Source organism: Erigeron canadensis, chromosome 4, assembly GCF_010389155.1.
Source record: "Erigeron canadensis isolate Cc75 chromosome 4, C_canadensis_v1, whole genome shotgun sequence".
NCBI classification, from domain to species: domain Eukaryota; kingdom Viridiplantae; phylum Streptophyta; class Magnoliopsida; order Asterales; family Asteraceae; genus Erigeron; species Erigeron canadensis.
Window position 1 is genome coordinate 27,786,733 of NC_057764.1, and position 27,329 is coordinate 27,814,061.

Consider the following 27,329-nt stretch of genomic DNA (forward strand, 5'->3'; position numbering starts at 1 on the left):
TATTGGTAGATAATTATCATTTTTCGAAACATAACAGTAGTAAGATAATGACATTGAGCTCATGGTCATATGATGCTTGTATTATTGTTGGAAATGTGGACTAAATCACTAGTACTTAGAAAACTTAAGCATTACTTTTAATGTAGAAAATTGTGATTTAAGAAAACCTAGAGTAATCATAGAGTTTGGATAGCTAAGCAACGATCTAATATTTGTTAATTTCCATCACTAGCTAGATAGCCTTTCAAGCCCAACTAACAACACCACCCCACTCTTCACCTTTAAGTTACATAAACTCCATTTTTCAATCATTATATGGACCTAACTGTATGGTCCGTTGGTTATGCTTATCTAACATAATTTATTTCTATAGTTCGTGTCATTTTAGTGGAGTCCTTGAATAAACTCAAAGGATATATTAATCAAAATCTATGTTTGCTTGAACGATGTTATAAATCTACATTAAAGTTGTTATTTATTTGTCATTAGAGACGAACTCAAAGTAAAATAATAATACGGGCATGACTTTTATCAAAGCTTAGTCATTAATTATACAAAAATATACTACTAATCAACAAGTGATTCTAAGTCGGAGTACAAGTCAATGTTACATGTAAAAATCCAAGAAAGTAAAAACTTATATGGACAAGATGATGAAATTGGTGATGGTTTTTTTATATTTAAAAAATGTTTAATCATATAACAAACTTCAAGGTATACAAAATCACCATATTTATCCCCTCTATTTATATTTGAAGTCTAAATCGATCCCTCAAACCACTTTCCTTTTTGTTGCTATAAAACAACATAGGCCCATTTGGTTTATTCACCAATTCGATCAGCAATGACTTCTTCAAGATTCATCAAGTGTGTGACCGTAGGTGACGGGGCGGTTGGAAAGACATGTATGCTCATTTCATACACCAGCAACACGTTTCCAACTGTACGTATATGCTTCAATACGTTACATTATACAATGCACATAACTTACACTGTGACTTCAATTCGATCTTAAACTTTCTGTTTTTTTTTTTTTTTTCCAATTTTGTTGGTTTAGGATTACGTTCCTACCGTATTTGACAACTTTAGTGCCAATGTGGTGGTGGGCGAGAGGACGGTTAATCTTGGGCTTTGGGATACTGCAGGTTAGTGAGGTTGACGTGTTTTGGTTAACTCACCAATAAATTTATTTTTTTTCAAAATACTTCGTATGACTTTAGTTATGAACTCACTCGGAAACTTTTGAACCATTTTTTCAATATTTATGATTTTTAAAAAATTTTTAATTATGTGTCAAACAAATGAAAGATTTGAGCTATATGTATACAGGGCAGGAGGATTACAACAGATTGCGGCCTCTAAGCTATAGGGGTGCTGATGTCTTTGTGTTAGCTTTCTCTCTAATAAGCAAAGCCAGTTATGAAAACATATCCAAGAAGGTAATTGGTCAACATGACTTGTATAATGTTATGCATATATTGCTATTTGTAAGTTGTATGCTTAATTTTGAGTACCATAAATACATGGAAACTTGTTTTGATTGTTTCAGTGGATATCCGAGCTAAGAAACTATGCCCCAACTGTGCCCATTGTGTTGGTCGGAACCAAGCTAGGTAAAATGCATTCCAATTTTAATTGTTGTTCATATATGTGTAATTTTGTAATTTATGATTAAGATATTATTCGCATAGCTTATCCTGAGAATTCAAGTTCCCAAGATGAGCCGTGAGAAAAAAAAAAAAAAAAAAAAAAAGTTTAGCGAATTCATATATATAAATATATCCTTTTAGAATAACGACTACTTTTGTAAGATAAAAGTAAAAATTTTGGGCTCCTAATGTTCAAAAAATAATAATAATTTGGGCTCCTAAAAAAGTGGGCCCATAACGGGTCAGGTTTTCCCCTGCTACCCTGGGCCGCTTCTGATACATGATGATATAATATATGTCGACCAGCAAAAACGTTGTACAATAATCATTTTTATTTCAACCTTTATATAGTTATAAAATCTCATATTTTTCATTTTCAGTATCATTTCTGTAAGAATACTTCCCTTTACCTACACAACACGATGACGAATTAAAAAAATAAATCCTGTTTATAAATTGTAAACAACTAAAAGTGATGCATCTTTTTAATAAATGGATGTGTTTTTGGTGACATACATATTCACTTCGACATATATACGTACTGATGATTGTGGACTTGTCAAATTAATTTACTCATCTATTCTGAATCCAATTATATAGATTTGCGTGATGACAAGCAGTATCTGAGTGATCATCCAAATGCCATACCGATCACAACTTCTCAAGTAAGTAATTCAAGAAATAGAATTTATTTTTTGTTGACCGTTTCTATGTAATTGGATTATGACCAACAAAATTAACTTAAATTTAAATGAAAATTACGACAGTAATCAAAGGGCTTGAATCTAGTTGGTAAGGGTCGGGTTATTGACTTAGGAGGTAATTAGGTTGTAAATTCGAGTCACACATATAAGCTAGTTTTGTATCCTTTGTAACTTATTAACTTTTTTGGTTGCGTCCTATATATATATTAAAAAGTTTTTGTTACATAAACTTCAAAAAAAAAAAAATGTTTAGAACCAAAATGGCAAAATGCACTCATATAAAAAGATTGACACTTTTGTTTTTATGGGGCTTCAACAAAAAAAATTTCTATTCAAGGGCATGAAACCGGAAAAAATTACTTTAGTGAGGCTCTGTATAGGTAGACGGTCACTTCTTAATTTCAATTTAATTTAAAATGATCAAATTAATGATGTGTACATCCAAGTCATCACTCCTCTTTACACATCACCCAAAACATCAAATTCTTTGACTTTACGTATAAAATAAAAATAACCATATATCAAAATTCAGTAGAAACTCATCCATCCAACGAGTATCTCATCTCAATAATGTATATCATTAATCGATATTTACAGACATCATCTCAATTGGAAGGAAAAAGAATAGGATTTGATGTTTTAAAGTCCTTCACCACTGCTATTCTTGATTTGAGAAAATAAAACCCAATAAATTTCAAAATATCCCCAAATTCATTTTTTCAATATATATCTATATATTGATACATCTTATATAACTTATATATATGTGTATACATCTGTTAGGATTTAGGAAAGAAAATAGGTGTAACAAAACTTTGAAGATCTCCGATTCCATTGAATATCATCCAACATCATCCAGGAAAAAAAGGTAATCAAATATCATCATTCAACATCATCTCAGATCTTATATATAGATCTACACAAATCTCAGACTTCAATTCTCCTTCGGAATATGATTTCGAGTTGAACAAACAAGGGATACAACCATAAACATAGCCACGTCAAACATAGCCGGAATTCTTTTCCACCGCTGTAACCTTTCTTCAGATCATTGAATTCTTTTGCCGCCTCTACAAACTCCCTATCGGTTGGACTCCGTTGGCCACACACTTCAAAACCATCTCTTCCATCTATTGTTTCTATCACTCGAATTAAGGGGTAGAAGCCATTGATGGCAACGCCGATGAGCGATGGTGGCAGTTGAGTTGGCGGAGAAACCGGGGGTGGTGGTGGCAACTCTGGCAATGATTTGTGAAAGATTAATTAAGGGTGGTAATTCCTTTGTTGTGTATTTGATATGATTAAATTGATAGTTGCATAGTTTACGTAAGTTAATTTTTGATTGTGTCTTGAGGTTAATAATAGAGATGTATTGTAGTTGGTTTTGATTGATAAAAAGTTTGGGGATATTGACCACAAAAAGTACGAGTAATAAACAAAATCCACAAGGCAAAGGACAATGACAAATGAGGTGTAAAAAAAAAAAAGATATGACTGTTTAAATATAGTCTACGTCAGCATGAGCAGGTCACAATCCCACTAAAGTAATTTTATTCGGTTTTATGCCCTTAAATAGAACTTTTTATTGATGGAGCCCAGAAAAACAAAAGTGTTAAAGTTAGAACACTTTTCAAACAATTAGCCCAAAGATATACTGTATTATTATTTCATACTTCATGGAAAATCGTTAAACAACTTGTTCTAAAAAATATTTCGACAAAAAGCAACAAAAAAGAACCCGGCTAACACAAAAATATTGCTGTAAAAAAATTGGCAGGGGGAAGAACTCAAGAAGACAATAGGTGCATCCGTTTACATAGAATGCAGTTCGAAGACTCAACAGGTTATTAAACATCAACCCTTAAGTTTGCTAACAATAAGCATTGCAAAATACTTGGTATAAGTCTTTTAGTAGTACGAATTTTATTACCTACAAATTACAATCCAATTGTGACAAAAGTTTTGGTTTAGCTTAGCATATAAAGGCTGGTGTAATTTATCTTTTGACCAAGTTGCTTTATTATATATAACATATAGGTGATGGGAATATAAGGTTGTCGAGTATCTAAGCTTAGATGTGAAACACTCATATATTGTTTTTTTAATCCATAAAAATCATAGGGGCGCATACATTTATTCATTAAACAATAAATAATAAAATAGTAGTATGTGAGGTGTTCCACACCTAAGATTAGGTGTCGGCCAACCTTATATTCCCTTTTTCCCATAATATATATGTGTGTGTGTAAATACAAACTTATATACATAACAATGGTTGTTTTAGGATTAAATCTATTCACAATAATTATTTATAGATTGTCATATAATAAATGTGTCATAATATACAGAATGTGAAGGCTGTGTTCGATGCTGCAATTAGAATTGTTCTTCAACCAACGAAATCGAAGAAGAAGAGAAAGAAGCTACGATTATGCATTTATTTGTAGACCCATTACAAGTAATAAATAAAAAGTTTATTTTTCATATGAATTCCTGTTTGTAATAGGAATTATTATGTTTACATATTTTTTGGTTGCTAATTGTGTAAGACAACGAATATAGTTATTTAAATGTAGAAGTATGAAAACTTTATTTTACTTTTTGTTTGATACATTTGTGTTTATGAATTATTCTAAACCATTTACCTTTTGTTTTTGTTTTATACATTTACACAATTGAATTTGGGTGTCTTGAGTCTTGACTCTTACTAATATCCTTACAAGCTTGATCACATAGAATGGTCCTATATATTTAAAGTATCTCCAATGAAAAAATCCTTACAAACTCATACTAACATTGAAACATGTTCATAATTATACGTGTTTTAGTGTTTGTTCTTGTTTAAAGATGTTTTTGTAGCATGTTTGTTCAAAGTAATAGGTAATGAAATGTAATGATGCGAAAAAATAAGGATATATAAAGATGTTTATACAACCGAAGGTAAAATTAATTAACAGAATTTTAATGATTTTTAATGATACGATGTGACAAAATTTTAATGTTTTGCGTGGGACTTGCATAAAGACATTATCCCAACTTTTGGATGTTATGAATATGGAAAGGGTTATTTAAGAACCTTTAAAAAATTCGCAAGAATCATTCTTAGCCATACATTTTTCTTCCTTATACTAATGAAAGTTACACAGTGATGTTTTCATAAATATTGATTCATTTTATTTATTTATATATGTGTAAACCAGAGCATTCTATTTTGAATAATAATGTTTTACACGTGTTGACCTAATACATGTGTAAATTGTATAATTTCAACAACTAGCTAATCAACCCAGGTTAAACCCGGGTTAACTGATAGGATGCTCTGCAAATAAATCGAATAATACCCGGGTAGTTTTAAAATATGTTGTCAATTTAAAATGTATAATAACAACGTTAAATAAGTTGGAAAGTTGTGATAAATTATTATGTAAAAAACAAAACTAAATGGAAACAAAAAGTTTTGTAATTGTGGACACACATTAAAACACATTCGGTTGGCAAAAAAAAACCATTATCTGGAAGGAAAAAAAACCCATAGATTTCGGCTTATTATAACAAAAAAAATGAGGTGATTAAAATCTTACATAATAATGTGGACATTTAATAAAAAAATTATATTAATGATACATATTAAAAAAAAAGATATTTTGAATTTTAAAGAAAAAAGTATGATTAAGTCATAATAAAATAAAGTTTTAAATGTTATAATCTTGTTCTTATTATAAAATAATGATACATAAATAAATTAAAAAAGATAGTAATTTTAAAAAGATAGTAAATAAATAATTTGTTTTTATAAAATTCTATATAACAAAATTTAGTGGCGTTAAAAGCCAATAAACAAAAATATATTAATACCTAAATTAAAAAATGAAAAATAAAAAATGAAAAATTAATTATGATGTCATCTTTTGTAAAACATGGTGTAGGAAAAGATCTCATGTTGCAACATAGGAATATTTTTAAAAAACCTTCTAGAAACATTTTTGTTTTATAAAGAATAGAGATATATAGGCGTTCTTTTCACACGCGTAACAAATAAAAAGAGTCAATATTTACGAAAATTTCACTGAGTAACTTTCACATGTGTAAGTAAACGAGAAAAAGAGAAAAAAAAATTTGTGACTAAGAATGGTTATCGTGTCTTTTTTTAGGGGTTCTCAAAATAAATCATCTTTTTAAGAATAATATTTTTGGTAAAAAATCTTCTTTTCTTAAAAAAAAATTTCTTCTTGTTTAAAAAGCCATAGCAATATGCGTATTCAGATTTAAAATAAATAAAAATGTTTGTTATGATTATTCAGTAAATACTTAGCTGATTGTAAGTTTGAGAACTAAAATTACTGTAGGAGTTAAACTTGTCATTTATCAAATACAAATTGATTCCATGCTACCTTACTAAGAGTGGTTTTGTATGTATATACGTGAATACAAATTCTATCTAAACGATTATATATATTTATAATTTATTTTCTTTGTCATCGTTTTGCGATGCTTTTTAGCCCGCAACAAACTACCATGAGATTGTCTTTACTTGAATATTATGAATATTATAAAGTTGCTTTCCAATTCTTTTTCAAATAACTTTAAATATGTAACTATGTATGGGATGTTTCAAATCTAGTGATATAATCCGGTTCAATATGAAAGGGATTTTCATGATGAATTAAGAAAAATCGTATGCAGTAACAGATAGGATAGTTGTAGCTAAATGCTAATTAATTAAGGACTCACGGTAAGTTCTTGAGTTTACTAATTAAAAGAAAGAAAATAATTAGAAGAGAATATCTTTCACTCTAAATCAACCCAAATTTGGGCTGAAATTTTTTTAGCAAAATAATACTAAATCTTTCATCTTTTTCCTTAGTAATCATTTCATTTCCTCATTTAAAAAAAACTCAAAAAGACAATTAATTTTGAAATTATTTGTATTCATTTTTTTTTTCTCCCTAAAAAGGACTCGAGAACTGACCGTCAAAGTTCACCACAAGAATTTATTTCTCTATAAAATTTAGGGAACAAACCTTTAAACAATTTTTTACCCTTCGTCAACATATGTGTGCCCATCATATTAAAGGGGAAAGATTCCTTCAAATTTTTAACATGACTAATTATGTTAGAAAATTTTTGATCATTGGATTAAAATTAATAGCTAAGATTCAAATATCATTTTTTAATTATAACTACTGATTTTAATCAAATGGTTTCTAATGTGACTTTTGAACCACTGAAAACACCATATAACATTTTTATGTTATGTTATCAATGTTTTTATGTATGAAAAATATATGTTTTTACTTGCCACAAGTTTTCAGTTCTTTCGTGTAGTGAATTCAATTTTCTCTCTCTTATAATATTACCGCTCGAGGCTATGTGAAACCTGATATATATATGTCGAAAAAATACAATCATGCTTTTTATCAGCCTAGCCCAAAGGTGAAGATCACCCAATCTTCTTAGATATGTGACATTCTAATAAGATAACTTTAAATGAAAATGATGAAAATGTTTGAAATTAATTCCTTTACATCTCAGTTTATCAAGATAATAATACATTTGCATCTCAAATAAACACATGGATGTATCGATGTAAATTTTCATTATTCAATTAAAAAAATAAAATAATAAAGATTGATAACTTTGATCCAGATGCACTCGAAATGGATGTATAAAACAAAAGATGTGATTTTATTAGTTTGACGAATTAATGTGTTGTTAAATGCTTAAATAATGAAATGCATCAACACTTAATAAGTATTAATACTCTCATAAATATGTTAATTTTATGAGAACAGTGTAACTCTAAAATCATGTAGTAAATCACATATGGATAACTTTATCCACATGTAAAATATAATAAAAAATCATATGAATTTTTTTTAATTAAAAACATACTATAATGTTAGGTATAAATTGATTTTGAATGCATTTGTTCATATGTTTCGTTCACATATAGACTATCTTAATGTTTTATTAATTATAATGATAAGGTTTTTATGATTCTTCCTATTTAGGATAGTTTTCATATAAACGTTTTCCAAAATATATGTGTAAATTTAAACAATTGTTAACAAGAAAATAATTTTTTATTATACTAAAACACAGTTGCTTTAATAACTTATTGACTAATCATGACTCTTTATTATTATAAATTTTTAATTTTGACTTTTCTTGACTTTTATTGTATAACTAAATAGATATAGATATACTTATACGACTAATTTATACTTAAAGCTAAATATTAGGTTGTTAAAAAATATTAAAATTTTGTAGATGTGAATGTCGACTTACAACTCCCATATAAATATTTTTGTATGACTAATCTTATATCTAAAGATAAATATTAGATTGTTAAAAAATACTAAGAATTCATCATTATACCTATAAATGTCAACTATAAATTATAAATATAAATATTTAAAATTTAATATAAACAATATAAACTCTAAAAATGTCAAAAACTACGGTCAAATATTAGCATATGTTATAAGACACTTGAACTAATGAGTACTCCAACTAATAGCGTAGTGGTCGTTAGGATGTACACCTTTCCAGCTGTCAATTCTTGGGGGGAATACCCCGGGTTCGAGTCTTAAAACTCGAGATATTTTTAGGAATATTAATTGGTTGAGAATCACCTGGACACTAGCCCAGCTGGGGGATTAGTGGGTACCAATACGGTACATGGCATTGGGGGGTTACCATCCAATTACCTTTTTTTTTCCCAGTTGAACTAATGACTTATTAACCAATCAAATCGTTCAATTTTATCAACTTGACTTCCGCTTATGTCATCACTAATTTAATTATTAATTAAAAATCGTTATAATCATTATCTAAATATATTATTATATTAGTATTAGTGTATGTAAAAAAAGTCTCATTAATATATAATTTTTTATTTTACATCAATAATTTTTTACTTTTTAGCCTTGATTACGTGCTTTATATTTATTTTTAGCCATGATCATTTAATTAATTAAAAAAAATCTCTATATTTGAAATATTGTTTACAAAAACTTATTTTAAAAGATGAAATACAATACATGTGTTCAATCCAAATATTGATAATATTATAAGCCCCATGTCACATGGATCTAAAATCTAGTAATAACTACAACAATACACTAGGAGCACCGATATGGCAATATCATCTATTATTTAGTAGGAAATTGATAAATTATCCGAATATATCTTCTTGATAATCTTTTCAACGTGTACATTAATATTTTTTTTTTCATTATTTTATCAGTTAAATTGTTATGTAAATAGTTATACAATAGTTCCATACAGAAATACTAAATTACTCTTAATAAACAGTTACTACGGAAAGAGTTTTATAAAATACCAAATTTGTCTTTAATGAATTAATTTACATTCTAAACCTTTATCTGACCCTAATGAATTAATTTACACTCTAAATCTTTATTTTACTCCGTATTAATTAACACTTTAAGCTCTTATCTTCTAAAAATTTTCACTATCATAATTACATCAGCCTACACCACTTGACACCGTCACCACCAGCAATAGTACCATCACTTAAACCACTAAACCGCATTCCCCACCACTGCCGACCCATTGCGCGGATACCATGATCGTTTTTTATTAAAAGAATTAATAAGAAGTTATTTTCAATAAATATATTACTCGTATTACTTATTATTATCTACCAATAAACTAAACCATGATTGACATCTTCTTGAAACGATACGTGGCGTAATTATTGATCAACACGTGTCATTTTAATTTATTTAATTTGTTAAATTAACTTTTTTAGTTGTATATAAATTTAATTTTCTTATTAAACTTAGAATTAAACTCCAACTCTTGGCTTATTAATATAAAAGACATTACAAGGCTATTTGTCATCATCAACTATGCTTACAAGTTCCGATTTTGATGTGGTTCCAAAAATGTAAGGTAAATCCAAAATTCTAACTAAACATATATTATATTTATCAAAACTATATAGTATATATTATAATTTAGCTCCGATCATCGATTAACTTTAACTACAATTTATTTCGTACTAACGAATAATATATGAGGCATATTCAAATTTATAATTTATTTATGATACAATCTATATAACCACTATACAAGGTACGGGTATTACGATTAGTTTATTAATAAATTTGGCTCGCATATCCATAAAAGATAAAATGTCAATGATCGTCGTGGAATATAATTTGTCCATATCTATAAAATCATGACTTGCCATACCTGTAGGCGCCCTGTTTTTCCATTCCTTCAACTACCAAAACTCTCCCATCTTTCTTTATACACGACCCCCATCAATTTTATCATCTTCATCTTCATCTTCATCAATGGATCGGGTCAATTTTCGGACCCAAATCTTAGCCCGGCATCTTTACAACCACCAAAACCCCATAACCACAAATCTTGACGCCACCCCATGTGTCAGCTACACTCCACCTGAACTAACAGAGCCACAATCTGAATTTGACACAAAATCACTAAGAAAACTATTAGATGGAAATAGTATACAAGATATAGATTATATATATAACTTAATGATACAGAGTACTCTGTTTTGCCCAAGAAACAGGGGAGGGAAAGTTTTTGTTTCACCTGATTATAATCAGTCAATGGAACAACAAAGAGAAATGACCATGAAAAGAATTGAGTATTTGAGAAATTTAGGTGCTTTTAATGGTTGGTTTGATAAAAAAGGATTTGAAGGTGATTTGTGGAGATTTGCACTTGCTGAAACTATTAGTATTTTTGATCATTCTCTTGGGATTAAACTTGGTGTTCATTTCTTTTTATGGTATGTTTTTTTAATTTAATACCCTTTTAAAAAAGTTGGTTACTTTATTGTTATTTGTTTGATTTGATTAGAATTTGATCAATAATGTGTAAATTTCAAGATTTTGTGGTGTTTGTTATTTGGTTTATGTTGGTAGAATTAGAATTTTAGAAGCGGTCTATCTACCTTTTATTAGGGGTAAGACTGTCTACATCCGACCTCCCTGATACCTTGTTCATGGTGGGATCGAGTATGGTTGACTTTAACTTGCTGTTAGAATAAGAACATTAAGTTTAGAAAAGGGTAATTTTTAGTTCTGTGTTAAACCTTGTAAAAGTTCCTTAATTTCACTATAACGTTAGCTAAGTTTTGCTTAGAAGAGTAAAGTTGTCAAGATTTTGTATTGTTGGCGGTTAGGTTTATGTTGGTAAAAGAAGACATTAAGTTTAGATTAGAGTAGTTGTTGTGTAAATGGAGAGGGATTTCCTATTCAGGCTACATTGGAAAGTCGAGCCTTTGAATTTGATGAACCTATGTTTCTGTGGCCACCCCAGATGCTAACCGAGTGAGGTTTGGACCTCAAAACTGGTAGCTTAATCTTTGAAAAGAAATTTTTTAGAATGTTATCAGATTAGTTTTGTGTTTTTTTTTACTCGTATACTAAAGCTGAAGCATGGAAGTACAGTTATCAAGTAAAAGTTTATTATTTTGTTAAAGTAACATAACTTATGGATGGAATGAACTTTAGAAGATAATCATTTGTGTGTCCTTATTGTAAATCAGGGGTGGTGCAATCCGTTTCATGGGTACAAAGCGCCATCACGATAAATGGTATAAGCCTACCGAGACTTATGAAGTGAAGGGTTCTTTTGCAATGACTGAATTAGGACATGGAAGTAATGTATGTGAAGCTTGTTTAAATCTTTGTTTGAATTGTTTAGTGTTTCAACATTATGGTGTCGCTTAGCTGTCATATGTTGTTTGGTGAGTTACTTTTAGGTCAGAGGCATTGAAACGATCACTCGATATGATGCAAGCACCCAAGAATTTATCATTATTACTCCTTGCGAGTCTGCTCAGAAGTATTGGATTGGAGGTGCCGCTAATGTAAGACCTCATTCCGAATTTAGATGCTGTATGCTCTTACATTGTTTACAGAATGTAATGCTTTTTTGTTTTCAGCATGCTACACACACAATCGTTTTCTCACAGCTCGAGATTGATGGTGTGAATCAAGGGGTGCATGCTTTTGTAGCACAGATCAGAGATACAGATGGAAATGTCTGTCCAAATGTCCGTATTGCTGATTGTGGTCACAAAATCGGCTTAAATGGTGTTGACAATGGTCGAATCTGGTATGAATTAATATTTTTTTAGGAAGTGTATAATGTTTTTGAGGTAGTAATAGTAACTTCAAACCTTTATGTGTTTTAGGTTTGACAATTTAAGGATACCTAGAGAGAACTTGTTGAATTCTGTTGCTGATGTGTCACCAGATGGGAAATATTTGAGTGCGATAAAAGATCCAGATCAGGCTAGTGCTTTTTCGTATGCATATATCACTTTTGTTCTTAGTTTATGTTTAATCTAGAATGCCAAAAGATTTGGAGAAAGAAACAAAACCCAGCTTTTATTTATCTGTATATTACTCTTGATTTCAGAGATTTGCAGCCTTTTTGGCCCCCTTGACGTCTGGGCGTGTAACTATTGCTGCTAGTGCAATGAACACAACAAAGGTACTGGGAAATACAAGTGGGATTTGTCATGCATTTGCTGATTGTACATGTTTGTAAAAAGATGAATTAGCATAAATCATTTTAACAAGGCTTTTTTTTTTTGCTTACTTTTTCCAGATTGGTTTAGCAACAACAATAAGGTACTCTCTGTCAAGGAGAGCATTTTCTATCATACCAAATGAACCTGAAGTTCTCCTGCTCGATTATCCAAGCCATCAGAGGCGTCTCTTACCTCTTCTCGCAAAAACGTAAGTACCAAATATTAGCACTTTAGTAGTGTCCTTGAGATTACGTATGTTTTTTTGATCATCTTCTATTGAAATGAGTATGGCATGTGGTTATGGTTTGGTGTAGTCTTTGAGCCTTTTTTCTGTTTATTTAAAATTTGTTCTGACCCATTGACTTTTTGTTGATTGACAGATATGCTCTGACTTTTGCTTCAAACTATCTGAAGATGATATACGTGAAAAGGACACCTGAATCAAACAAGACTGTCCATGTTGTTTCAAGTGCACTCAAGGCTGTTTTAACCTGGCATTGCATGCGAACCCTTCAGGTGATTGTTGCTCATGACGTTTATCATTATTATCTGAGGTCCCAATAAGCTCAAATTTCTAACTTATGGTTACCCATTTTGGGTCAGGAATGTCGAGAAGCTTGTGGTGGACAGGGCATCAAGACTGAAAATCATGTTGGCCATTTAAAAAGTGAGTACGATGTTCAGTTAACTTTTGAAGGCGACAACAATGTTTTGATGCAACAGGTAATAAACATAAATTCCATTCTTACTCTATCTTTGATAGCTTCAATAGTTAATAAATTAATATCTTCGTACACAAACTCAGGTTAGTAAGGCACTCCTTGCGGAGTTTTTGGCGGCCAAGAAAAGGAACAAACCAATTAGAGGTTTTGGACTAGAACACTTGAACAAACCGGCTCCCGTTATTCCTTCACAACTCACAAGCTCAATTCTAAGAACTTCTCAGTTCCAGGTAACAAAACAAAGTTGTTTTGCATTCATTGATACTAATAAATTGTTTTATAATATATATGAAAAGTACTTATAAACTGTTTTGGTGGCAGACTGAGATGTTCTGCTTACGCGAGAGAGATCTATTGCATCGTTTTGTTACAGAAGTTTCACAGCATCAAACTCAAGGAGAAAGCAAAGAACATATATTCACAGTGGTAAGGCACTACTCAAGCTACTATCTTCCATGTAATTTTAATACATCTTTATAATCTTTTTTGTACATTTCCAGACCTATCAAATTGCCGAGGATTTGGGCAGAGCCTTCTCAGATCGCTTAATCCTACAAACATATCTTGACGTTGAATCAACTGTTCCTGCAGGCTCTTTGAAGGTAAACACCGGTTTTGATAAAATTACATGCAACTGATCTCTAGAAATAGATGTTAAAACTAAATATTTTATCAATATTTTTGCAGAATATATTAGGTTTAATGAGATCAATGTACACTACAATTGTGATGGAAGAAGATGCATCGTTTCTTCGATATGGCTACTTATCAACAGCCAATGCGGCAGTGGTTAGGAAAGAGGTCCCAAAACTGTGCAGTGAATTAAGACCACATGCACTTTCTTTGGTGAGCTCTTTTGGAATTCCTGATGCTTTCTTGGCACCAATTGCTTTCAACTGGGTTGATGCCAATGCATGGTCTTCAGTTTAAAGATAATATACACATTCAACTGTAGTCCTGTTTTCCATATGTATTACATGTAAGGACCCTTCACATTCAACTGTAGTCTCGTTTTCCATATATATTACAAATAAGGACCCTCTATCTGTTGTAAAATGAAGCAACAGAAGTTACTTCTGGTTTGCCGCCATTTATATAGTTTTACCCTTTACCTATTGTACACACAACGATCATTTGATTAATAAAAAGTTGCATTAGCATCATCGTTATGGCCACTATTAGTTTAAAGAGAGCATTGTACACAAAAATCAATACTGTTGAAGGTTTTGTGTCCGATGAGATCAATGTACACGACAATTTTGATGGAAGATGACCCATTTCCTTAGATATGGCTACTTATCAACAGACAATGCCTTGGTTGTTAGGAAAGAGGTTCCAATACCGTGCAGTGAACCCAAACCACGTGCTCTTTTGGGACCGATAGCTTTCAACTGGATTGATGCGAATGCTTGTTCAAGACATACAGATGATTCTTTTGACTATAAACTTGTTAACTATATTACAATCAAGTAAGGACTCTTCCATATATGTTGCGCTCTCTTTAGATTTATTATTTCGCTATTGTACACATACACAATAATGTGATTAATATAAATTTATTGTAGTTGCATCACTGAAGGTCTTTGTCTTTGTTTTGTTTTTGGTAACCAATCTGCCTCGAATAAAACTTCTTTTTTTTTTTTTTTTTTTTTCTTCTCATTTAGTACAAGTTACCAGGTCGCACACTAAGGAAGGAAATCGGACATGGCAGGGAGGAAGTTAGGGTCATTTGAAGCTAACTCAAAATATTTTGTATGAATTGATATGTAATCAAACCAAACTTTCCCCATTAATTCGGAAAGTAAGATGTGCCCACCTAATTCACCATAAAACATACTTCTATCTCTACCCAAATGTTCCGTCTATGTGGCTTTGGATACCTTCTATACAACTCTTATCAATCTTCATTACTAATGCTCTTCGGCTCTTTTGAGATATGTAGGCAGAAACAATCATCTGAACGACATGGGCCACTACCCTAAAACAATCGTGTGTTGACTATAGGTTTGGGAAATAAGATGAACTCGAGCTCAAGGTTGATGCAACTACCTTAGGCTAAGATAAAACACTATTTCAAATCATGTCAGTTCAAACTGTTTTATGGACAATAAGTTGTTAGCCATTAGAAACAAAGTAAAATGGGAATAGAATTCAGTATATTTCATTGTTTTTTTTCGTTAACCACTCGTTTAGTGAGCCGACTAATCCCAGGACGACCATCCACTTTGCAGATAGTGCAGAGTTGTTGTGAGTGAACCTAATCAATTCTTTTTAAGTTACCGAAAACGAGCAAGTTGACAAATCCAATTCATTACAATTTACTTATTGGGGTTAACATCAAAATCAAATTCACTCCATTATTACTTTTTGTTGCAAATAATTATTAATAATGAATCGGAAAAGACAAAAGTACAGATTCACAACAAAGTTTGGTATTGACATAAAACAAGATGAACAACATTGGTTGAATGACAACAAACAAGAACGTAATAGTATACACATAATTTGTAACTATGTATTTTGTCTGCCAGGTACTGTAGTATTATATCTATCTATAAATACTTTATAAAAGAGAACCCACCCCTCAAAAATCTCAATTAAGGAATTGAAGTACCTAAAATATCTCTCTTATTTATTCATTAATTTGAACATCTTCACCTAATATACCTATAATAACATTAATGAAATAATTTACAACATAAATATCTCAATCTTTAAAATAACTACACTACCTCCTTTAACATCATGTATTTTTACATTCACCATCATTGCCACCCCCACCACCCGTCACCGCCACCACCAGTCGCCATAACCGCCTCCACCCGTCGCTGCCAACGCCGCCACCACCACCCCGTGCACTGCCACCATTGACGTCGCATTGCGCGGGCATATGACTCGTATCTCAAAAAGTCATAAGGTTAAGTAGTGTTTGGCTTAAGTTTTCTAGATATGTTTAGACAAAACAAAAGAAAGCATCTTAATGTATTTGGCGTACTGTCATGGGAGTAACATCATAATTGGGACCAAGAAATGGGGCCAAACTAAGAGTGTTCATTGGATCGGAATTGGACTCGAGTACAAGACTCCTGACATGGCCAAGCTAAAGCAAGGTTCGAACGAGCGACCTCTGCTCGGGAAAGAACAATTAAACCACTAGGCTACAAGCGACTGATAGTACTAATTTTACCACATCTTACTCTAGAATTAGTTGTAGGGGCAACAGTTCATATATATATAGAGTCATATACACATATGTAAAAGTGTTTATTGTCTCTTAGTTTTTTGTTTTTTTTTTTATTGCACAGAGATACTAATTCTAAGTTGCTGTTTTGTTTACATAGAAATACTAATCCTAAGTTTCTGTTTTTACTGTACAATTACAAGCTTACGTTTCAGATGCATACAGATTCTAAGTTTATTTTTTTCATGCTTAGAATCATTCATACTGACTTTAGGCTTCTAGGTACTAACGATGAATCTTATAGATTCCAACTCTAGTCTTCTAGTCCCTTGTCGCGGATTTTCTATAACTAATGAGTTTTTGCACTCTTATACAAACCCACCAAATCGCAAAAAGATAGGAAATGACAACCTTGGTTCTCTTTCTCTCCAATTAATCATACATCTTCTATGGATCGGGTCACCTTTCGGACTCAAGTACTAGCCCGTCATTTCCAGAGCCATCATAACCACACGGCTGAGCACCTCGACATAGCAGAATGTGTCAACTACTCCCCACCAGAGATATCTGAGCCACCATCTGATTTTGATACCAAATCACTTCGTAAGCTCCTAGATGGTGACAGCATTGATGAAATCGACTACATGTTCAATCTGATGACACAGAGCACTCTGTTTTGCCCAAGAGAAAGAGGTGGCACAGTGTTCATTTCACCAGATTTTAACCAGTCAATGCAGCAGCAGAGAGAAATGACCATGAAAAGAATCGATTACCTGAGAAAACAAGGAGTTTTCAATGGGTGGCTAACTAGGAAGGGACCTGCTGCAGAGCTTTTGGGTTTTACTCGAGCTAACTCGTGTGGTGTTTTTGATCATTCTCTTGGGATTAAGCTTGGTGTTCATTTCTTTTTATGGTAAGTCTAGAACTGGCAACAAATATCGTTTCTCTGCCAATCAAATTGTTGATTATGTGTTTTTTTTTTTTTTTTTTATTAATCATATTATAACTTCAGGGGTGGTGCAATCAAATTTATGGGCACAAAACGCCATCATGACAAATGGCTGAAACCATCCGAGAGTTATGAAGTCAAGGGTTGCTTTGCTATGACCGAGTTAGGACATGGAAGCAATGTATGTGAAAGTTTTAGTCATTTACTTTAGTTGATCTGTTTTCATAACATTATCATTATGGTTGCATGTAACTGTAATATGTTGCATTTTTTGAGTCACCTTCTAGGTCCGGGGCATTGAAACAGTTACAAGATATGATGCAGCCACTCAGGAATTCATCATCAGCACTCCTTGTGAATCTGCTCAGAAGTACTGGATTGGAGGTGCAGCTAATGTAAGACCTCAGTCCGCTCACCTGGTTACAGTTTTCCTTTTTATTTTGTCTAAATTGTACTTGTGTTGTTTTTTTTTTCAGGATGCTACACACACAGTAGTTTTCTCACAGCTTGAAATTAACGGTGTCAGTCAAGGAGTGCATGCTTTTATAGCCCAACTCAGAGACATGAAAGGGAATATATGTCCAAATATTCGTATAGCCGATTGTGGTCATAAGCTTGGGTTAAATGGTGTTGATGATGGTCGAATATGGTATAGAAATATAGGATTTTAATCTGCAGGAAGTGAGTTATAATATTTCGATACAGATGGTAACCATGAACGTATATGTTTATCAGGTTTGACAATCTACGAGTACCTAGAGAGAACATGTTAAATTCAGTTGCTGATGTCACACCAGATGGACAATATACAAGTGCAATAAAAGACCCGGATCAGGTTATTGCCTTCCCATTTCAGCTCTTTCAAAACTCAGGTGTATTATCATATAAAATGTTAAAAATGTGTTGGCAATTTGATTCTCGATTTCAGAGATTTGCAGCCTTTTTGGCTCCGCTAACATGTGGTCGTGTGACTATTGCAACGTGTTCTATGAACACAACAAAGGTACTTAAAAAGAATCTTAGATAGGCTTAACTGCTTAAGTTCATTCAAAGAGTGACTTGAAGTGCTATTTATTACCTGTAGATTGGTTTAGCGGTTGCACTAAGGTACTCTTTGTCAAGGAGAGCCTTTTCAGTTCGATCAAATGAACCTGAAGTTCTCCTGCTTGATTATCCAAGTCATCAAAGGCGACTCTTGCCTCTTGTAGCAAAGACGTAAGTAACTAAGGGTTATGTGTTACTATAAAAAGCTCATATGGTTGCCCAAAAAAAAAAAAAAGATCAAATATGGTTGCCTTTTTATACAATAAACCCGATTATATAAATAGTTTAGATACTTGCTAGTTTGCTTAGAGTTTATACCAACCCTTTTCATTTTGCTGATTGGCAGATACGCTTTGAGTTTTGCTTCAGAATATTTGAAGAATATATACGTGAACAGAACACGCACATCACTAAAAAGTGTTCATGTCATTTCTAGTGCACTTAAGGCTACTTTAACTTGGCATGCTATGAGAACCCTTCAGGTTGAAAAATGCAAGTGAACATGTTAAGTGGGTCAGCTTTACAATGCAGTATATAATCGTTTAATTTGTGTACTGATGTTGGGTCAGGAATGTCGAGAAGCTTGTGGTGGGCAAGGTCTGAAGACTGAAAATCATGTTGGTCATTTGAAAAGTGAGCATGATGTGCAACTTACTCTAGAAGGAGACAATAATGTTCTGATGCAACAGGTAATAAACAATTTCGTACTAGTAGATACAAGGGAATTTAGAAGTGGTTTCTGGTAACAGGGTCCTAAAAATATTCTTCATTATGTAAATACAAAAACAAAGATACATATACATTACGTGACAAACACTGAATTCGTATGATATTTGGCAATGCATATTATCTTCTAATATATATTGCAATGCATATACAAGATACATATACATTTTTGTATAATAGGGCATATACTACTAAAGAACTCTGGATCTGCAACTATAGTTGTGTACTTATATGCTGCCATTATGGGACAAACATTGAATTCGTATCATAATAAATATGTATAACCACTTCAGGTTAGCAAGGCACTCCTCATGGAAATGGTGGCAGCCAAAAAAAGGAATAAAGAAATTCAAGGTATGGGACTAGAACACTTAAACAAACCTGCTCCCATTATCCCTTCTCAGCTCACAAGCTCCGCCCTCAGGACCGCTCAGTTACAGGTATTAACAATAAGATTTTGTGTAGACTTTTGATACTTAGTGTCAATTATAGGGCATAGGGATAGTAGTTTAAGACTCACTTTGATGCAGACCGATATCTTCCGCCTAAGGGAGAGGGATTTATTGCACCGCTTTGTAACAGAAGTCTCACAGCGCCAGGCTCAGGGAGAAAGCAAAGAACATATATTCTCAGTGGTGAGGCAGACCTCCTAAATATGGATTCTTCCAATTCAAAGTGACTAATTTATTTTTATGGTGATAATTTTAACCAATGTACCCATTGATGGGTCAATATGGGTTATGCTGGTCAAATCAAGAAAACTAAATGAAAAGAAAATAGGTCAATGGGTTGAATGGGTCAAAAATCGCCCAAAGTATATTTCAACAGTTAGAACCTCGTAATCCATCATTATTTTGAAAATAGGTTTTAACTAAAATAGGAAAATCGAAGGGTATTGAGGGGGGGACCAACCTTCAAAAAACGGTTAAAAAAGGGTAATTATGTAAGTATATTACCAAACCTGTCCAACTTGCCCAATATGCCACATCTAACCTTTATATTTGTTTCTAGTTTACTTTATCAATGTAGCGGTGTTGGTAACACTCACTGTTTTGTGTTTTACTCCCATTGTTAGACCTATCAAATTGCTGAGGATTTGGGCAGAGCCTTCTCAGATCGCTTAATTCTACAAACATATCTTGATGTTGAAGCAACCGTTCCTACAGGCTCTCTAAAAGTAAACTTCTATTTCCCTTAAATTTGTTGTACTTAGACAGAGCTACATATGGAGATTAAGATTAAACCCTTGATATGCCTCGATTTACTGGTATTTATGCAGAGCGTATTAGGTCTAATGAGATCAATGTACACCACAATTGTGATGGAAGAAGATGCCTCATTTCTTCGATATGGTTACTTATCAACAGAAAATGCCGCAGTGGTTAGGAAAGAGGTTCCTAAACTGTGCAGTGAATTAAGACCACATGCACTTGCTTTAGTGACTGCTTTCGGAATCCCTGATGCCCTTTTGGGACCGATAGCTTTCAACTGGATCGACGCCAATGCATGGCCTTCACTAAAAAGACAACACCATGTTGTCCCCATGCATGATAGAAAACAGTTCCTCCATATATGATTTAAAAAACAAAATTCGCATAAAGTGTTTTCAAATGCTTACAATCTATGGTGATTCATAAACCATATCGTTCACAAAAGGCATTCTATCGCATACACCTAAGAGACAATGAATATCCTATGTATATCTAATGTTAGCGTCAATAAATTCATTGAATATGCCTGGAGTCGATCCAAAGAGGCTTCAGAAAGTTACCTAACCCTCGTCCTTTAGTAACTTGTTCTATCTCGGTGATTTTGCATTTGAGCATCTCAACTTCTCTAGCAAGATCTTCATCACGTTGTCTCAATGCCTTCACGATATAAAAAGCAATAATATGATAAGAAAAAAGTACATGACCATTGCACACAGAATGTGATATCTCGTAACAAATGTAAACGCCAATAGATTAGAAGGTCATTTTCCACGAATATAAGCTATAAAAGAAGATACTACATTTATTCTGTTACAAAGTTCACCTCTAGTTCTTGTCTACGCATGGCCTCCTTCCTAGCTTCTGCTTTTGAACTTCTTTGGACCTCCAAGATAACCGCGATTCCTGCAACCTGCGTAAAATTGGACCAAATTTTGCAGTTTCAACATTATCAAGCTAGTATTAAAAAATTGAAAAAAAAAAAAAAAACAGAACTTACGGTGAACACAAAGAGTTCCCCAAGCATATCTGCAGCCGCTTGAACGGCTTTTTCCTCGTTAAGAGGGCGAATAGCGGCATCTATTGCATGACCATATATTCGCCTTTGCAACTTTGTTTTAAATCGATGATTAAGCTGCAATATTTGACTAACTGATTAAAATTGCCTAATATATTATTCCTTATTTCTTTTTCTTGAGGCACAATTTAACATTTGGCTGTTCTATTCAAGGTAGCTCCTTTTTACTCAAAGTTATAATTATAGTTAAACATTAAAGGATAGATAAATAATAATAAGAATTACAATATTAATATTAATGATGATGATACCTGAGCAACATTGATAATGGAGTGACGGAACTGAGGATAACGACCGGCTTCTTTTTTGATTCTTTTAGCGATTGGTTTGCAAAATGTTTTCAAAGCAAGTGTTCCTAGCTTCCCAAATGGTAATATCATAATATATATTATTAACCCACTCTTCTTTCTTTCTTGCTTTCTTCCTTTGATATTTTTTCTTTTGGTTTCTCTGTCTGTTTGTCTGTAAGAACACGGAATAGATTTGGTTATGAAATTTATTTACTTTTCTTCTTTCCCTTTTTACGTCTGTATGTGTGGGTGTGTTTAGGAAGATGGAATCTTAAAACTTAAAAAGCGAGTAGTGCATCACGCAAACTAACTTATCCTCAATGAATTATTGCACAACTACCCTTTAAGATATTTTCCTTTTATATTTTCATTTTCTAAAAAATAAATAACGACATGTCTCATCGTATATTTAACTTCAATTTCGTAGTCTGTTTTCATTATTGAGAACATTTGAACCCAAAACTTTTGGGTATCAAACACATCATATATTAAATCACCATGTCTTTCGCTTGTGATTGTTTAATCAACTGTTATATACTTATTAGTCCTAATACTCGTACGATGTATGGTAGCTATATAAACTGTATCATACAGAAATTCAAATATGCCTTATACATGATTCTTGAGGATGAAATAAATTGTGGTTAAAATAAACCGATGATCGAAATTAAGAATGAAAAAGAGACAACTTTATTATTATTGAGAAAACGATCAATCAAATAAGGTTATAATGTGTATCGTGATAAGCCAAGAGTTAGAGTTTAATTTATTGGTAGATATCATACTCGTACTATTAATTAATCCTTTGACATCAATCTTTATAAGAACTTAAAGATAAAAATGATTTTGGTACCCAAATTATATATTTAGGTCCAAAACAATCAAGTTAGCCTACTAAATTTTGCTGGGTCATTATCGATATTCGAACTCCTATTGTGGACCGTTGGTATACTGAGCCCAACAAGAACCCAAAACTTATAGTTATTATACAAGAGAAATGATTAATCCTCCCAACCAATTAGCCTAATAATCCTTCTAACTTTGAGATGATGACATGTAGAAAAATCAGGGGCGCAAGATTATGAAAGAGAATTGATGGATACCACCTGTCATCTTCTTAATGTATTAGGAGGATTATTAAGCTATTTGGTTAGAAGGATTTATCATTTTCCTTATTTGTATGTTTGGCACAAAAGCTTGGAGTTAGGATTGTGGTCACGGGCTTGGAGCTAGAGCTTAGAAATGGGGGCTAGGAGCTGGGGCTTCTATTCAACCCATCTTCTACCAGCTTTTATATTAAAGACCTTTCGGGGCTTTTAGGAGTTTTTTGGGGCTAAAACTTTTAATTTAAAATGTATATCCAAACAAGACTATCATAAAAAATGTAGCTTCTTTTTAAAAACTCGGGGTTTTTAAGCTTTCCAAAACCTCCAAAACCCTCTACCAAACAGACAATATTGACTTATAGCTTGATTGTGTTTTCGATTTCCCTAATAATGGTATAAATTTATTTAAATATAAATAAAAAATGCTAAATTTCACTTAAATTTATGATATACATATTTTCATTTAGTCATATCTTATATAGCTATAAAAAGGAAATGTTAGGTAAAACATGAATTAACTATTTTAACTAAAACTATATAAAATTCGGGGGCTATTTATATATAGGCTTATTTTGTAAAATTTTTTTAAAGCGGCACCTCGGATGTATTCCAATAACTGGGCTTTCCCCGGCTTTTTATCTCGACAATTCGACCGTCGCCGCCAAATTTTCCCTCACAGGCTCAGTCGCTATGCCGGGTGCGAAGGTAAAGCTATATCTCTATACTTATATATCATATATATATATATATATATATATATATATATTTATCTTTCATATTGTTCAAGGGACCTTACTCTGCTATTGTTCTGTCTCCGATCCACTTATTCGATTTTTGTTGCATATTGTTCAAGGGACCTTACTGCTAATGTTGATGCGTAACATGATTTTGTTTATCATATATATATATATATATTCGCCAATTTTACCTGCATCCTGGTTGGAATACTTTTCTGATTATCACTTTATCATTATATGGAAAATCACCACAGAATCTAGGTATTTTTTTATTTATTTATTTTTTTATTTATCAAAAACCGAAACCATGAAGTATATACTTTATTTTTACCACTGTTTTCTTGACTAAAGGTTGAATCTTTTCTTAAGATCGTCAACAAGTTTTACACTATGTTCTTGAGTTCCATTTTAAAGGAAAAGAATTGAAATGATGAGATGAGAAAAGAAAAGATATAATCCTTCCAAATCATGCCAAATACGGGAGGAAGATTTTTAAAACAAAAACAACTAAAAAATCCTTTCAAATCATATCACTTCATTTCCTTTCTATCATTAAAAAAAAACTCAAGAACTCAATTCACACAAAAATCATTTGGATTCATTTCTTTTCCTACCTAAAATTTTTTTACCTTTTACAGTATAAAGCTCCCGACTTTCAACCGAAGTTCCCAACTTTTCACCCAAAGGTTTAACTTATATAGGCTTACCAGACCTTATCTTTATTATCTTCATATTTGCTTATATCTATGTATGCCTGCATGATGTGATACTTATATGTTTATATAATATGCTTGCAATTTGTTGTTGTACTATTCTAGACCGCCCACTTGCTGGTGAATGTTTTGACATGTTTATTTGGATGATTTGTTTAAACCAGGTTCACTAAATTGACTTCAGTAGTATTTATGCTGCACTAAATTTTTAAATATCCTCAGATGGAGCAAAAGCATGGATTGCCTCCCCTATCTGCAAGCTATCCTTGGCTGATTGCTCAGAATATGGAAGCTGAAGATAACACTGCTGACCAGATTTTCTGCACCATACCTGCTCAGCTGTCTCATTATCGGTGTCGAATACCTGAGTTGTTTGGAAGATGTATTCGAGGGTATTTCCATGGCTGGGTGATTCTCTCCAAAAAAGTCTCGTGGTCTCTTTGGAACCCACTAACTCATAAGATCATACATCTGCCCCCATTGATTTTGGAAGACGAAGATTCTGAATTTACGGGACAATGTTGTTTGTCCTCTCCTCCCGATGATTCCAGCTCAGTTCTCTTGTTAACGAGAACCACAAAACCAACCTTTGTTTTTTGTAGGCTAGACTCTAAAATAAAAACTTTTAGATGGACTGAAATGTCATACGCAACACAGCTGAAGAATATTACTGGTTTTGATTGTTGCTTATATTGCCCAACATCTTTTAATGGTAAAGTATATGCTTTGAATACTGGGAGTGATCAGTTTGTTATAGAGGTCGACATTGCAGTTAAGGATAAAGAAGTGCTAAGGCTACATCTATTTGGGATATGCCCATTTACCTCCTTCAATCGGTGTAGTGGAGATATTTGTTTACTGAAAGGATCCTGTACAACGTTGTTCTATGTTATCGTTGCTTTTAATGAGCTCACGAAGAAAACAGTTGGTAATGTGTATCTGTTTAAATGGGTCATGCCTACTTTGAGATGGAAAAGAATGAAAGAGAGACAAAAAAGACTTTAAGATGACTGCTATGATGTGGGAAGAAATGGCAGACCCCAAGAATGCTGTATTTTTTGTGGATCTTGTTAGTGATAAATCGATTTTTTACCGACATGCAATTTCTTCAGAGTTAGGGGGATATGTACACATTCGCGATGAAACGGGCAAAATGATATACTCGTATGATGTTGAAGATAAAACCATTTCCCTATCATCTGTACCTTTTCCAACATGCCACATGTTGTTGTGGGAATGCAGGTATTGCTTTTAAATTGTTTGTCTCTTTTTTATTTATGTGTTATTGCTATCATTTTTAAGGGAATGTGTCTTAATAGCATAATCATGTCTGCTTGATATTTTATTCTTGGTGTAGGTTAGAAGGTGATCATAGAGAAGCACAGTGCATTATTGATTCTAAACGAGAAGGCGAGGATAAGATGCTGGCTACTTCAGTTATGGATGATAAGGTTGAGTTCAATAGCATGATGAGTGAATCAGGCCTACAAAATATCCCGTTTCATTTGTTGGAGATGATTATGGAGTTTTGTGTTGGTGTGGAGTACATGCACTTTCGCGCTACATGCAAACGTTGTCATTTAGCAGCACCTTTGATACCATGGAGTAACAAAGAAACAGCAACATTAATTTCACCCTGGCTAATGGTGGTAGACAAGAATCAGGGAATTATCACTTTTACAGATCCGGTGTTTGGTGACAAGTACTTCATGAGAAATTCATTGGTATCAATCCATGATGACACAATATGCTGTTCTAGGTTTGGTTGGGTGTTGTTTCATAGCAGTGCAGACGTAACGTTTGTTAACCCCTTCACAAGTGCTATCCGCAAGCTCCCAGCTACATGGCGTTTTTTGGATAGCGTATGTTTCTCAGCACCACCTACTTCCCCTGATTGCATGGTTGCTGGATTCACACTAAGAGGCGAACCGCATGTTTACATCCACTTAGTAGCTAGAGAACAAACCTGGCGCAGGATCCGTTTGTATGATGGTCCGTCTTCTTTTTGTTTTCCAACGTTATATGGTCGAGATCTTTATACTATCAGCAAAAACGGAGAACTTTATGCTTTCAGAAATATAGTCCAACAACAAGCACAAGAACAAGATTACGTCTGGAGTAAAGTTGTAGGCGCACAAAGTCGTTTTGGACAGTACTTTTTAGTGAATTGTGATCAACATCTTTTACTAGTCATAGTGGGCCATTTTGGAGAAACTGTAGAGGTATTTAAGCTGAATGATCATAAAAGGGAATGGGAGATGATAGAGTCTATTGGAAGGTACACGATCTACATCTCTCGTACAACATGTTTGAGCATGGAAGCCAAAACATCAGAAATGGAAAACAAGATCTTTTTTCCAAGATTGCATTCCAAGAATGGCAAGATAGTGTTCTATTCACTTAAAACATGCAGGTTTCACACCTTTGATGGCAAAAATATTATTAAAGAAAATTCCAATATTGGAATTGAGCATGTCAACCCCAATGTGTGGATTGAACCAAGTTGGTCTTAGCTAATTAAGGATTAATATGTTTAGTATCGTCATGTTTTCTGAATACTTCAGAAATTTTTTACATTTTAGTAACGTCACTTGAACATGGGCTTTTATTGTTTCAGGTTAATTGAGTTAATTTGGTCTTCTAATTTTTTGTTTGGGAACTTCGTTGGCGAAGTAT

General features: G+C 32.8%; 5 protein-coding genes across 5 annotated transcripts; 4 read left to right on the forward strand and 1 right to left on the reverse strand.

Annotated features, from left to right (window-relative positions):
* The first annotated feature begins 815 nt into the window (after positions 1 to 815).
* Positions 816 to 4,962, forward strand: LOC122595912 (rac-like GTP-binding protein RAC2). Its single transcript, XM_043768390.1, has 7 exons — positions 816 to 943; positions 1,058 to 1,145; positions 1,330 to 1,439; positions 1,550 to 1,613; positions 2,250 to 2,314; positions 4,131 to 4,196; positions 4,702 to 4,962. Exons 1-7 carry the CDS (start codon positions 845 to 847, stop codon positions 4,798 to 4,800), a joined length of 591 nt encoding a protein of 196 aa, XP_043624325.1. The 5' UTR covers positions 816 to 844; the 3' UTR covers positions 4,801 to 4,962.
* A 5,683-nt stretch (positions 4,963 to 10,645) lies between these two features.
* LOC122595919 (acyl-coenzyme A oxidase 3, peroxisomal) lies at positions 10,646 to 14,784 on the forward strand. Its single transcript, XM_043768398.1, has 13 exons — positions 10,646 to 11,144; positions 11,907 to 12,024; positions 12,123 to 12,230; positions 12,306 to 12,478; positions 12,558 to 12,657; positions 12,785 to 12,859; positions 12,977 to 13,107; positions 13,280 to 13,415; positions 13,503 to 13,622; positions 13,705 to 13,851; positions 13,943 to 14,047; positions 14,122 to 14,223; positions 14,309 to 14,784. Exons 1-13 carry the CDS (start codon positions 10,681 to 10,683, stop codon positions 14,549 to 14,551), a joined length of 2,022 nt encoding a protein of 673 aa, XP_043624333.1. The 5' UTR covers positions 10,646 to 10,680; the 3' UTR covers positions 14,552 to 14,784.
* Positions 14,785 to 17,248: 2,464 nt separating this feature from the next.
* LOC122597286 (acyl-coenzyme A oxidase 3, peroxisomal-like) lies at positions 17,249 to 21,097 on the forward strand. Its single transcript, XM_043769900.1, has 13 exons — positions 17,249 to 17,715; positions 17,815 to 17,932; positions 18,039 to 18,146; positions 18,228 to 18,400; positions 18,487 to 18,586; positions 18,680 to 18,754; positions 18,836 to 18,966; positions 19,142 to 19,277; positions 19,365 to 19,484; positions 19,815 to 19,961; positions 20,052 to 20,156; positions 20,597 to 20,698; positions 20,801 to 21,097. The coding sequence occupies exons 1-13, from the start codon at positions 17,252 to 17,254 to the stop codon at positions 21,095 to 21,097; spliced, it is 2,076 nt and encodes a 691-aa protein (XP_043625835.1). The 5' UTR covers positions 17,249 to 17,251.
* On the reverse strand, positions 21,095 to 22,376 carry LOC122596280 (OPA3-like protein). Its single transcript, XM_043768829.1, has 4 exons — positions 22,059 to 22,376; positions 21,730 to 21,864; positions 21,556 to 21,642; positions 21,095 to 21,389 (listed from the first exon to the last, which is right to left on the reverse strand). The coding sequence occupies exons 1-4, from the start codon at positions 22,185 to 22,187 to the stop codon at positions 21,246 to 21,248; spliced, it is 495 nt and encodes a 164-aa protein (XP_043624764.1). The 5' UTR covers positions 22,188 to 22,376; the 3' UTR covers positions 21,095 to 21,245.
* A 1,408-nt stretch (positions 22,377 to 23,784) lies between these two features.
* LOC122596044 (F-box protein At4g00893-like) lies at positions 23,785 to 27,284 on the forward strand. Its single transcript, XM_043768547.1, has 3 exons — positions 23,785 to 23,908; positions 24,876 to 25,895; positions 26,011 to 27,284. The coding sequence occupies exons 2-3, from the start codon at positions 25,660 to 25,662 to the stop codon at positions 27,164 to 27,166; spliced, it is 1,392 nt and encodes a 463-aa protein (XP_043624482.1). The 5' UTR covers positions 23,785 to 23,908; positions 24,876 to 25,659; the 3' UTR covers positions 27,167 to 27,284.
* Positions 27,285 to 27,329: the final 45 nt, after the last annotated feature.